The sequence below is a fragment of the Oncorhynchus mykiss genome, chromosome 13, assembly GCF_057628025.1.
Source record: "Oncorhynchus mykiss isolate SJ-2025 chromosome 13, ASM5762802v1, whole genome shotgun sequence".
Lineage (NCBI taxonomy): Eukaryota > Metazoa > Chordata > Actinopteri > Salmoniformes > Salmonidae > Oncorhynchus > Oncorhynchus mykiss.
Genome location: NC_143034.1, coordinates 1,585,001 through 1,597,500, shown reverse-complemented (window position 1 = coordinate 1,597,500; position 12,500 = coordinate 1,585,001). Strand labels below are relative to the sequence as shown.

The following is a 12,500-nucleotide window of genomic DNA, read 5'->3' as shown; positions in this document are numbered from 1 at the left end:
TGTTAGAGCTAGGAACACAAGCATTTAGTTAGATATTACTGCTGGAGCTAGGAACACAAGCATTTAGTTAGATACTACTGCACTATTGGAGCTAGGAACACAAGCATTTAGTTAGATATTACTGCACTGTTGGAGCTGGGAACACCAGCATTTAGTTAGATATCACTGCACTGTTGGAGCTAGGAACACAAGCATTTAGTTAGATACTACTGCACTGTTGGAGCTAGGAACACAAGCATTTAGTTAGATACTACTGAACTGTTGGAGCTAGGAACACAAGCATTTAGTTAGATATTACTGAACTGTTGGAGCTGGGAACACCAGCATTTAGTTAGATATTACTGCTGGAGCTAGGAACACAAGCATTTAGTTAGATACTACTGCACTGTTGGAGCTAGGAACACAAGCATTTAGTTAGATATTACTGCACTGTTGGAGCTGGGAACACCAGCATTTAGTTAGATATCCCTGCACTGTTGGAGCTAGGAACACAAGCATTTAGTTAGATATTACTGAACTGTTGGAGCTAGGAACACAAGCATTTAGTTAGATATTACTGCTGGAGCTAGGAACACAAGCATTTAGTTAGATACTACTGCACTGTTGGAGCTAGGAACACAAGCATTTAGTTAGATATTACTGAACTGTTGGAGCAGGGAACACAAGCATTTAGTTAGATACTACTGAACTGTTGGAGCTAGGAACACAAGCATTTAGTTAGATATTACTGCTGGAGCTAGGAACACAAGCATTTAGTTAGATACTACTGCACTGTTGGAGCTAGGAACACAAGCATTTAGTTAGATATTACTGCACTGTTGGAGCTGGGAACACCAGCATTTAGTTAGATATCACTGCACTGTTGGAGCTAGGAACACAAGCATTTAGTTAGATACTACTGAACTGTTGGAGCTAGGAACACAAGCATTTAGTTAGATATTACTGAACTGTTGGAGCTGGGAACACCAGCATTTAGTTAGATATTACTGCTGGAGCTAGGAACACAAGCATTTAGTTAGATACTACTGCACTGTTGGAGCTAGGAACACAAGCATTTAGTTAGATATTACTGCACTGTTGGAGCTGGGAACACCAGCATTTAGTTAGATATCACTGCACTGTTGGAGCTAGGAACACAAGCATTTAGTTAGATACTACTGCACTGTTGGAGCTAGGAACACAAGCATTTAGTTAGATATTACTGAACTGTTGGAGCTAGGAACACAAGCATTTAGTTAGATATTACTGCTGGAGCTAGGAACACAAGCATTTAGTTAGATACTACTGCACTGTTGGAGCTAGGAACACAAGCATTTAGTTAGATATTACTGAACTGTTGGAGCAGGGAACACAAGCATTTAGTTAGATACTACTGAACTGTTGGAGCTCGGAACACAAGCATTTAGTTAGATATTACTGCACTGTTGGAGCTGGGAACACCAGCATTTAGTTAGATATCACTGCACTGTTGGAGCTAGGAACACAAGCATTTAGTTAGATACTACTGCACTGTTGGAGCTAGGAACACAAGCATTTAGTTAGATACTACTGAACTGTTTGAGCTAGGAACACAAGCATTTAGTTAGATATTACTGAACTGTTGGAGCTGGGAACACCAGCATTTAGTTAGATATTACTGCTGGAGCTAGGAACACAAGCATTTAGTTAGATACTACTGCACTGTTGGAGCTAGGAACACAAGCATTTAGTTAGATACTACTGAACTGTTGGAGCTAGGAACACAAGCATTTAGTTAGATATTACTGCTGGAGCTAGGAACACAAGCATTTAGTTAGATACTACTGCACTGTTGGAGCTAGGAACACAAGCATTTAGTTAGATATTACTGCACTGTTGGAGCTGGGAACACCAGCATTTAGTTAGATATCACTGCACTGTTGGAGCTAGGAACACAAGCATTTAGTTAGATACTACTGAACTGTTGGAGCTAGGAACACAAGCATTTAGTTAGATATTACTGAACTGTTGGAGCTGGGAACACCAGCATTTAGTTAGATATTACTGCTGGAGCTAGGAACACAAGCATTTAGTTAGATACTACTGCACTGTTGGAGCTAGGAACACAAGCATTTAGTTAGATATTACTGCACTGTTGGAGCTGGGAACACCAGCATTTAGTTAGATATCACTGCACTGTTGGAGCTAGGAACACAAGCATTTAGTTAGATACTACTGCACTGTTGGAGCTAGGAACACAAGCATTTAGTTAGATATTACTGAACTGTTGGAGCTAGGAACACAAGCATTTAGTTAGATATTACTGCTGGAGCTAGGAACACAAGCATTTAGTTAGATACTACTGCACTGTTGGAGCTAGGAACACAAGCATTTAGTTAGATATTACTGAACTGTTGGAGCAGGGAACACAAGCATTTAGTTAGATACTACTGAACTGTTGGAGCTAGGAACACAAGCATTTAGTTAGATATTACTGCACTGTTGGAGCTGGGAACACCAGCATTTAGTTAGATATCACTGCACTGTTGGAGCTAGGAACACAAGCATTTAGTTAGATACTACTGCACTGTTGGAGCTAGGAACACAAGCATTTAGTTAGATACTACTGAACTGTTTGAGCTAGGAACACAAGCATTTAGTTAGATATTACTGAACTGTTGGAGCTGGGAACACCAGCATTTAGTTAGATATTACTGCTGGAGCTAGGAACACAAGCATTTAGTTAGATACTACTGCACTGTTGGAGCTAGGAACACAAGCATTTAGTTAGATATTACTGCACTGTTGGAGCTGGGAACACCAGCATTTAGTTAGATATCACTGCACTGTTGGAGCTAGGAACACAAGCATTTAGTTAGATACTACTGCACTGTTGGAGCTAGGAACACAAGCATTTAGTTAGATATTACTGAATTGTTGGAGCTAGGAACACAAGCATTTAGTTAGATATTACTGCTGGAGCGAGGAACACAAGCATTTAGTTAGATACTACTGCACTGTTGGAGCTAGGAACACAAGCATTTAGTTAGATATTACTGAACTGTTGGAGCAGGGAACACAAGCATTTAGTTAGATACTACTGAACTGTTGGAGCTAGGAACACAAGCATTTAGTTAGATATTACTGCTGGAGCTAGGAACACAAGCATTTAGTTAGATACTACTGCACTGTTGGAGCTAGGAACACAAGCATTTAGTTAGATATTACTGCACTGTTGGAGCTGGGAACACCAGCATTTAGTTAGATATCACTGCACTGTTGGAGCTAGGAACACAAGCATTTAGTTAGATACTACTGCACTGTTGGAGCTAGGAACTGTTGATAATGGGATATGTAGGAGGGTGAGCCGGTCAAGGATCGATTCAGACAAGGTGGTCTATTGTATGACAAGTGACAGTTTAATTATGAGTAAAGATATCTGGTACAACGTATACGGGCCCATTTCATTTGGTTCTTAAGGAACCAGCAGAAAAAAAGCCCAGATAACAGAGTGCATGTATGTTATATACAGTACAGAAAGTAGGTTGAGTCTAGAAGTTCTGGACTTCTGGTTGGTCCTGTTGGGCCGTCCGTCATCCCTCTGAGTCTTGTCGTCCCGTTCCTTGTCACACAATGTTCAGCTAAGAAGGAGATTAGGTGTGTGCGCTGGTTTCTGCAAGTCAAGGCTGTCTCTTCCTCCCAATGTGTGGGTGTATGTCTTATCTGTGTGTCCTCGGCAGTTAGTGTGTGTAATGTGTGTGTGCTGTGTGTGTGGGTGTGGGAGCTATCCTGTATGGGACCTAACATGTTTTACTGTGAAAATACGTTGTCTCAGTTATAGCAATGTAATAGCAGTAGGCTGGTCACCTGCATAAGAAATAGCACTTCCTTACAGAACACAAGCATTTAGTTAGATACTACTGCACTGTTGGAGCTGGGAACACAAGCATTTAGTTAGATATTACTGTACTGTTGGAGCTAGAAACACAAGCATTTAGTTAGGTATTACTGTACTGTTGGAGCTAGAAAGTTAGTTGTAAAACACAAGCATTTAGCTAGGTATTACTGCATAGATGGAGTTAGGAACATAAGCATTTCGCTACACCTGTGATAACATCTGCGAAATATGTGTACGCGACTAAGAACATTTAATTTGATTTACAAACTAAGCATGTGTGTTTAGTGAGTCAGCCGGATCAGAGGCAGTAGGGCTGACCAGGTAGGTGTTCTCTGTTTAGTGAGTCAGCCGGATCAGAGGCAGTTGGGATGACCAGGAATGTTGTCTGTTTAGTGAGTCAGCCGGATCAGAGGCAGTTGGGATGACCAGGTAGGTGTTGTCTGTTTAGTGAGTCAGCCGGATCAGAGGCAGTAGGGATGACCAGGTAGGTGTTCTCTGTTTAGTGAGTCAGCCGGATCAGAGGCAGTAGGGATGACCAGGAATGTTGTCTGTTTAGTGAGTCAGCCGGATCAGAGGCAGTAGGGATGACCAGGAATGTTCTCTTTATAAGTGTGTGAATTGAACCATTTTCTTGTCCTGCTCAACTTGTAACGAGGACTTTTGGAGTAATATAGAACTGCAGTAGAAATTGTAAAAAAAATCTGAATAGGAAAGTAAAGCACAGATACCCGATATAGACTGACTGACTGAGTGATGACATTGATCTGCTTAGCGTTCAAAATTGATATTTTGGGTGAAAATGTACCGAAAATGTACGGAGAAAAAGTACAGTATTGTAATGAGGTAAGAGTGAAAGTAATCCAAAACATAAATAGCAAAGTACAGACAACATAAAAACTGTGATATTTAAAGTAGTACTTTAAAGTATTTTCAATTAAGTACTTCCCACCACTGCATTTAGCCTGCAGCGTTGTTTTGTGTGTTTCCTTCAGCGGTGAGGGTTTTGCCGATGTTGCCGGTGGTCCCGGTGGCTCCGTTGGTTCCGGTGGTCCCAGTGGCTCCGGTTGCTTCTGTAGTAGATCAACAGCATGCTGTCATGGCCCAGCAGCAACACGCCATCATGAACCAACAGGCCATCATTATGGTAGGTTACGACTAACTTATTAACCATCATTATGGTAGGAACCGTCTAACTTATTAACCATCATTATGGTAGGATACGTCTAACTTATTAACCATCATTATGGTTCTGTAGGTTACATCTAACTTATTAACCATCATTATGGTTCTGTAGGATACATCTAACTTATTAACCATCATTATGGTACTGTAGGTTACGACTAACTTATTAACCATCATTATGGTTCTGTAGGATACGACTAACTTATTAACCATCATTATGGTTCTGTAGGTTACGACTAACTTATTAACCATCATTATGGTTCTGTAGGTTACGACTAACTTATTAACCATCATTATGGTACTGTAGGTTACGTCTAACTTATTAACCATCATTATGGTACTGTAGGATACGTCTAACTTATTAACCATCATTATGGTACTGTAGGATACGTCTAACTTATTAACCATCATTATGGTAGGATACGTCTAACTTATTAACCATCATTATGGTACTGTAGGATACGTCTAACTTATTAACCATCATTATGGTACTGTAGGATACGTCTAACTTATTAACCATCATTATGGTTCTGTAGGATACGACTAACTTATTAACCATCATTATGGTTCTGTAGGTTACGACTAACTTATTAACCATCATTATGGTTCTGTAGGTTACGACTAACTTATTAACCATCATTATGGTAGGATACGTCTAACTTATTAACCATCATTATGGTAAGATACGTCTAACTTATTAACCATCATTATGGTAGGATACGTCTAACTTATTAACCATCATTATGGTTCTGTAGGATACGTCTAACTTATTAACCATCATTATGGTTCTGTAGGTTACGACTAACTTTCTAACCATCATTATGGTAGGAACCGTCTAACTTATTAACCATCATTATGGTACTGTAGGATACGACTAACTTATTCACCTCCTCCCCTCTCCTCTCCTCTCCCTCCCCTTCCTCTCCCCCTCCTCCCCCTGCCCCTCTTCCCTCCTCCCCAGGCCCAGCAGATGACAATGCAGGCCATGGCTTTAGTAACCTCCCCCATGACCTCCCCCCCCACTTCCCCCCTCACCTCACCGCCCATGAGCCCCCTCCTCCCCCACACCCTCCCCCCTAGCCCCTACACACATTTCCCCCCGAGCCCATATGCTAGCATCACTCCTAGCCCTTATGCCACTTCCAGTCCAGCCAGCCCGTATGCTGTCATGCCTCCCAGCCCCTATGCTGCTTCCCCTGCCACCCCCAGTCCAGCCAGCCTCCCTGACCCCTATCCTGCCCCCCAGAGCCAGACCCCTAGACCCAACTCCACTACCCAGCCTGCCCCGGTCTACCCTGGGGCTAGCCAGCCCACCAGTCCTGAGGTACAGCCATATCCAGCCAGCCTCCCTGACCCCTATCCTTCCACCCAGGTGAGTTGATACGTACCTGAGTGTAGAACCTGTCCCCGTGGGAGAACCCATTGAAGAACCCTTCTGGGTTCCAAGTATAGTCCTTTCCACAGAGGGTTCTACAGGGAAACCGAATGGGTTCTTCAACGGGTTCTCCCATAGGGACGACCAAATAACCATTTTAGGAAGCCTTTTTCCTAAGAGTATAGTACCTATACCTGCCCAGGTAACGCTTCAGGTTGACTGTGGTGTATCTGCAGGACGTTAGGACTTCAGAATGACTGTGGTGTATCTGCAGGACGTTAGGACTTCAGGTTGACTGTGGTGTATCTGCAGGACGTTAGGACTTCAGGTTGACTGTGGTGTATCTGCAGGATGTTAGGACTTCAGGTTGACTGTGGTGTATCTGCAGGATGTTAGGACATCAGAATGACTGTGGTGTATCTGCAGGACGTTAGGACTTCAGAATGACTGTGGTGTATCTGCAGGATGTTAGGACTTCAGGTTGACTGTGGTGTATCTGCAGGATGTTAGGACTTCAGGTTGACTGTGGTGTATCTGCAGGATGTTAGGACTTCAGGTTGACTGTGGTGTATCTGCAGGATGTTAGGACTTCAGGTTGACTGTGGTGTATCTGCAGGTCAGGATGTTAGGACTTCAGGTTGACTGTGGTGTATCTGCAGGATGTTAGGACTTCAGGTTGACTGTGGTGTATCTGCAGGATGTTTGGACTTCAGGTTGACTGTGGTGTATCTGTAGGTCAGGATGTTAGGACTTCAGGTTGACTGTGGTGTATCTGCAGGTCAGGATGTTAGGACTTCAGGTTGACTGTGGTGTATCTGCAGGATGTTAGGACTTCAGGTTGACTGTGGTTTATCTGCAGGATGTTAGGACTTCAGGTTGACTGTGGTGTATCTGCAGGATGTTAGGACTTCAGGTTGACTGTGGTGTATCTGCAGGATGTTAGGACTTCAGGTTGACTGTGGTGTATCTGCAGGATGTTAGGACTTCAGGTTGACTGTGAGGTATCTGCAGGTCAGGATGTTAGGACTTCAGGTTGACTGTGGTGTATCTGCAGGATGTTAGGACTTCAGGTTGACTGTGGTGTATCTGCAGGATGTTAGGACTTCAGGTTGACTGTGGTGTATCTGCAGGAATTTAGGACTTCAGGTGTTGTGTGGCTCCCTCCTCCTCAGGCCAAGACCGCAGGTAAAGACGGGGTTCCTCACCAGAAGTCTCCAGCAGTGCCCATCAACAAGGAACCTGCCAGGAAGTTTGGTAAGTCATTAATTAATAACATCACATGATTTATACCACAATCAGACATCACATGATATATACCACAATCAGACATCACATGATATATACCACAATCAGACATCACATGATTTATAACAATCAGACATAAGATGATATATACCACAATCAGACATCACATGATTTATACCACAATCAGACATCACATGATTTATACCACAATCAGACATCACATGATATATACCACAATCAGACATCACATGATTTATACCACAATCAGACATAAGATGATATATACCACAATCAGACATCACATGATTTATAACAATCAGACATCACATGATTTAGAACAATCAGACATTGTATGATTTGTTAGAGTATGGTGGTGACCAGTCCTCTTTCCCCAGTGGTGACCAGTCCTCTCTCCCCAGTGGTGACCAGTCCTCTCTCCCCAGTGGTGACCAGTCCTTTCTCCCCAGTGGTGACCAGTCCTCTTTCCCCAGTGGTGACCAGTCCTCTCTCCCCAGTGGTGACCAGTCCTCTCTCCCCAGTGGTGACCAGTCCTCTCTCCCCAGTGGTGACCAGTCCTTTCTCCCCAGTGGTGACCAGTCCTCTTTCCCCAGTGGTGACCAGTCCTCTCTCCCCAGGAGTGACCAGTCCTCTCTCCCCAGTGGTGACCAGTCCTCTCTCCCCAGTGGTGACCAGTCCTCTCTCCCCAGTGGTGACCATTCCTCTCTCCTCTGTGGTGACCAGTCCTCTCTCCCCAGTGGTGACCTGTCCTCTCTCTCCCTATGTGATGTGTAGCCCTGGTGGTGACCAGTCCTCTCTCCCTAGTGGTGACCAGTCCTCTCTCCCTAGTGGTGACCAGTCCTCTCTCCCTAGTGGTGACCAGTCCTGCTCCCCAGTAGTGACCAGTCCTCTCTCCCCTGTGGTGACCAGTCCTCTCTCCCCTGTGGTGACCAGTCCTCTCTCCCCTGTGGTGACCAGTCCTCTCTCCCTAGTGGTGACCAGTCCTCTCTCCCCTGTGGTGACCAGTCCTCTCTCCTCAGTGGTGACCAGTCCTCTCTCTCCCCCTGTGTGATGTGTAGCCCCAGTGGTGACCAGTCCTGCTCCCCAGTAGTGACCAGTCCTCTCTCCCCAGTGGTGACCAGTCCTCTCTCTCCCTATGTGATGTGTAGCCCCGGTGGTGACCAGTCCTGCTCCCCAGTAGTGACCAGTCCTCTCTCTCCCTATGTGATGTGTAGCCCCGGTGGTGACCAGTCCTGCTCCCCCTGCTGCTGAGGTGGTGAAGTCATCAGTGTTGCCTCAGGTAGACATCGTACCCAGCAGTAACATCAAGGATATCATCAGACAGTACGACTCTCCTCCGCCCGTGACTGATGCCCTACCGCACGGCAAGAGGTCAGAGGTCACACACATACAGTGCTCAGCATCATGAAAACTCTATTCTGACTCCAGACTACTCTGCTTCTATTCAGTTTCCATTCAGCTTCTATTAAATTTGCATACATATTCTATTAAAACTTATTCAGTCCGTTCTATTCAGTCTTACTCACTTTTATTCAGTCAGTCTTTTTTCCCCTTTTTTCCCCTTTATTTAAGGCCAGTTGAGAACCAGTTGTCGTTTACAACTGCGACCTGGCCAAGATAAAGCAAAGCAGTGCGACACACACAACAACACAGAGTTACACATGGAATGAACAAACATGCAGTCAATAACACAATAGAAAAAGTCTATATACAGTGTGTGCAAATGAGGTGAGATTAGGGAGGTAAGGCAATAAATATGCCGCATTGGCGAAATAATGACAATTTAGCAATTAAACACTGGAGTGATCGATGTGCAGAAGATGAATGTGCAAGTAGAGATACTCAGCAATAAAATAAATAACAATATGGGGATGAGGTAGTTGGGTGGGCTATTTACAGACAGGCTATGTACAGGTGCAGTGATCTGTGAGCTGCTCTGACAGCTGATGCTTAAAGTTAGTGAGGGAGATATGAGTCTCCAGCTTCAGTGATTTTTGTAGTTATTTCCAATCACTGGCAGCAGAGAATTGGAAGGAAAGGCGGCCAAAAGAGGAATTGGCTTTGGGGATGACCAGTGAGATATACCTGCTGGAGCAGGTGCTATGGGTGGGTGCTGCTATGGTGACCAGTGAGCTGAGATAAGGCAGGGCTTTACTTGGCAGAGACTTGTAGATGACCTGGAGCCAGTAGGTTTGGCGACGAATATGAAGCGAGGGACAGCCAATGAGAACATACAGGTCGCAGTGGTGGGTGGTATATGGGGCTTTGGTGACGAAACGGATGGAACTCTGATAGACTGCATCCAATATGCTGAGTAGAGTGTTCGAGGCTATTTTGTAAATGACATCGCCGAAGTCAAGGATCGGTAGGATGGTCAGTTTTACGAGGGTATGTTTACAGCATGAGTGAAGGATGCTTTGTTGCGAAATAGGAAGCCAATTCTAGATTTAATTTTGGAATGGAGATGCTCAATATGAGTCCGGAAGGAGAGGGTTATGGGCAAGTTGCTGTGGGGGGTGCAGAGCTGTTGACCGGGGTAGGGGTAGCCAGGTGGAAAGCATGGCCAGCAGTAGAAAAATGCTTATTGAAATTCTCTATTATCGTAGATGTATCAGTGTTAACAGTGTTTCCTAGCCTCAGGGCAGCTGGGAGGAGGTGCTCTAATTCTCCGTGGACTTTACAGTGTCCCAGGAGGAGGTGCTCTAATTCTCCGTGGACTTTACAGTGTCCCAGGAGGAGGTGCTCTAATTCTCCGTGGACTTTACAGTGTCCCAGGAGGAGGTGCTCTAATTCTCCGTGGACTTTACAGTGTCCCAGGAGGAGGTGCTCTAATTCTCCGTGGACTTTACAGTGTCCCAGGAGGAGGTGCTCTAATTCTCCGTGGACTTTACAGTGTCCCAGGAGGAGGTGCTCTAATTCTCCGTGGACTTTACAGTGTCCCAGGAGGAGGTGCTCTAATTCTCCGTGGACTTTACAGTGTCCCAGGAGGAGGTGCTCTAATTCTCCGTGGACTTTACAGTGTCCCAGGAGGAGGTGCTCTAATTCTCCGTGGACTTTACAGTGTCCCAGGAGGAGGTGCTCTAATTCTCCGTGGACTTTACAGTGTCCCAGGAGGAGGTGCTCTAATTCTCCGTGGACTTTACAGTGTCCCAGGAGGAGGTGCTCTAATTCTCCGTGGACTTTACAGTGTCCCAGGAGGAGGTGCTCTAATTCTCCGTGGACTTTACAGTGTCCCAGGAGGAGGTGCTCTAATTCTCCGTGGACTTTACAGGAGGAAAAAAAAAAAACTCCTTTTTGGAGTTTGTTATACAGGATGCATATTCCTGTTTGAAAAAGCCTTGGCTTTTCTAACTGTCTGTGTATATTGGTTCCTAACTTCCCTGAAAAGCTGCATGTCACGGGGGGCTATTCAATGCTAATGTAGAACGCCACAGGATGTTTTTGTGCTGATCGAGGGCAGTCAGGTCTGGAGTGAAACAAGGGCTATATCTGTTCCTGATTCAACATTTTTTGAAAGGGGGATGCTTATTTAAGATGGTGAGGAAGGCATTTTTAAAGAATAACCAGGCATCCTCTACTGACGGGATTAGGTCAATATCCTTCCAGGATACCCGGGCCAAGTCGATTAGAAAAGGCCTGCTCGCATAAGTGTTTCAGGGAGCGTTTGACAGTGATGAGTGGAGGTCGTTTGAACGCAGACCCATTACGGATGCAGGCAATGAGGGTGCCGTTCAGGGGCCGTTCCGTAGTCACTCCTACGCTAGGCGAGCTGGGGACACAGCGTTCAGAAAAGCTAGCGGGCCGGGGCTAGTAGATGGTTCTTCGACGACATCGTAACAGAATAGCCTGTTGAGACCACATCAGGCGATCACGTCGGCAGTCCAGTCGTGATCGGCGGGGTTCCGTGTCGAAAATAAAGGGTCAGGGCCAATTGGCAAAGGAGGTATTGTAGCCCTAGAATTTGCTGGTATATGGGTCTAGCTCGAGGCTAGCTCAAGGCTAACTGGTGCTTGCTTCGGGACAGAGCCGTTAACTAACAGTAACCAGTCTTTGCAGCTAGCTAGCTGCGATGATCCGGAGTAATGATCCGGTGTAATGATCCAGAGCGGCAGGAATCCGGTGATGTGGTAGAGAGAAGCAGTCCGATATGCTCTGGGTTGATATTGCGCTGTGCAGACTGGCATGTGATTGTCCGAGCTAAGAATGGCTGATGACGGGGGAAAAAGATGAGGACTCATGTCCTTATTTAGTCTTATTCAGTCTTATTCAGTCTTATTCAGTCTTATTTAGTCTTGTTCAGTCTTATTCAGTCTTGTTTAGTCTAATTCAGTCTTATTCAGTCTCATTCAGTCTTATTTCGTCTTATTCAGTCAGTCTTATTCAGTCTCATTCAGTCTTATTCAGTCTCATTCAGTCTTATTTAGTCTTATTCAGTCGTATTCAGTCTTATTTAGTCTAATTCAGTCTTATTCAGTCTTATTTAGTCTTATTCAGTCAGTCTTATTCAGTCTCATTCCGTCTTATTCAGTCTCAGTCAGTCTTATTCAGTCAGTCTTATTTAGTCTTATTCAGTCTTATTTAGTCAGTCTTATTCTGTCAGTCTTATTCAGTCAGTCTTATTCAGTCAGTCTTATTCAGTCAGTCTTATTCAGTCAGTCTTATTCAGTCTTATTCAGTCTCATTCAGTCTTATTTAGTCAGTATTATTCCGTCAGTCTTATTCAGTCAGTCTTATTCAGTCAGTCTTATGTAGTCAGTCTTATTCAGTCAGTCTGATTTAGTCTTATTCTGTCAGGCTTATTTAGTCAGTCTTATTCAGTCAGTC

At 44.5% G+C, this 12,500-nt stretch overlaps 1 protein-coding gene across 1 annotated transcript in view; it reads left to right on the top strand.

Annotated features, from left to right (window-relative positions):
* Positions 1-12,500, top strand: part of LOC118938109 (unconventional myosin-XV-like) — a 136,072-nt gene that overhangs the window by 78,936 nt on the left and 44,636 nt on the right. The window contains exons 37-40 of the mRNA XM_090194551.1: positions 4,849-5,000; positions 6,000-6,410; positions 7,592-7,667; positions 8,891-9,047. Coding sequence (XP_090050677.1) covers positions 4,849-5,000; positions 6,000-6,410; positions 7,592-7,667; positions 8,891-9,047 — 796 coding nt within the window. The remainder of the gene's footprint in view (positions 1-4,848; positions 5,001-5,999; positions 6,411-7,591; positions 7,668-8,890; positions 9,048-12,500) is intronic.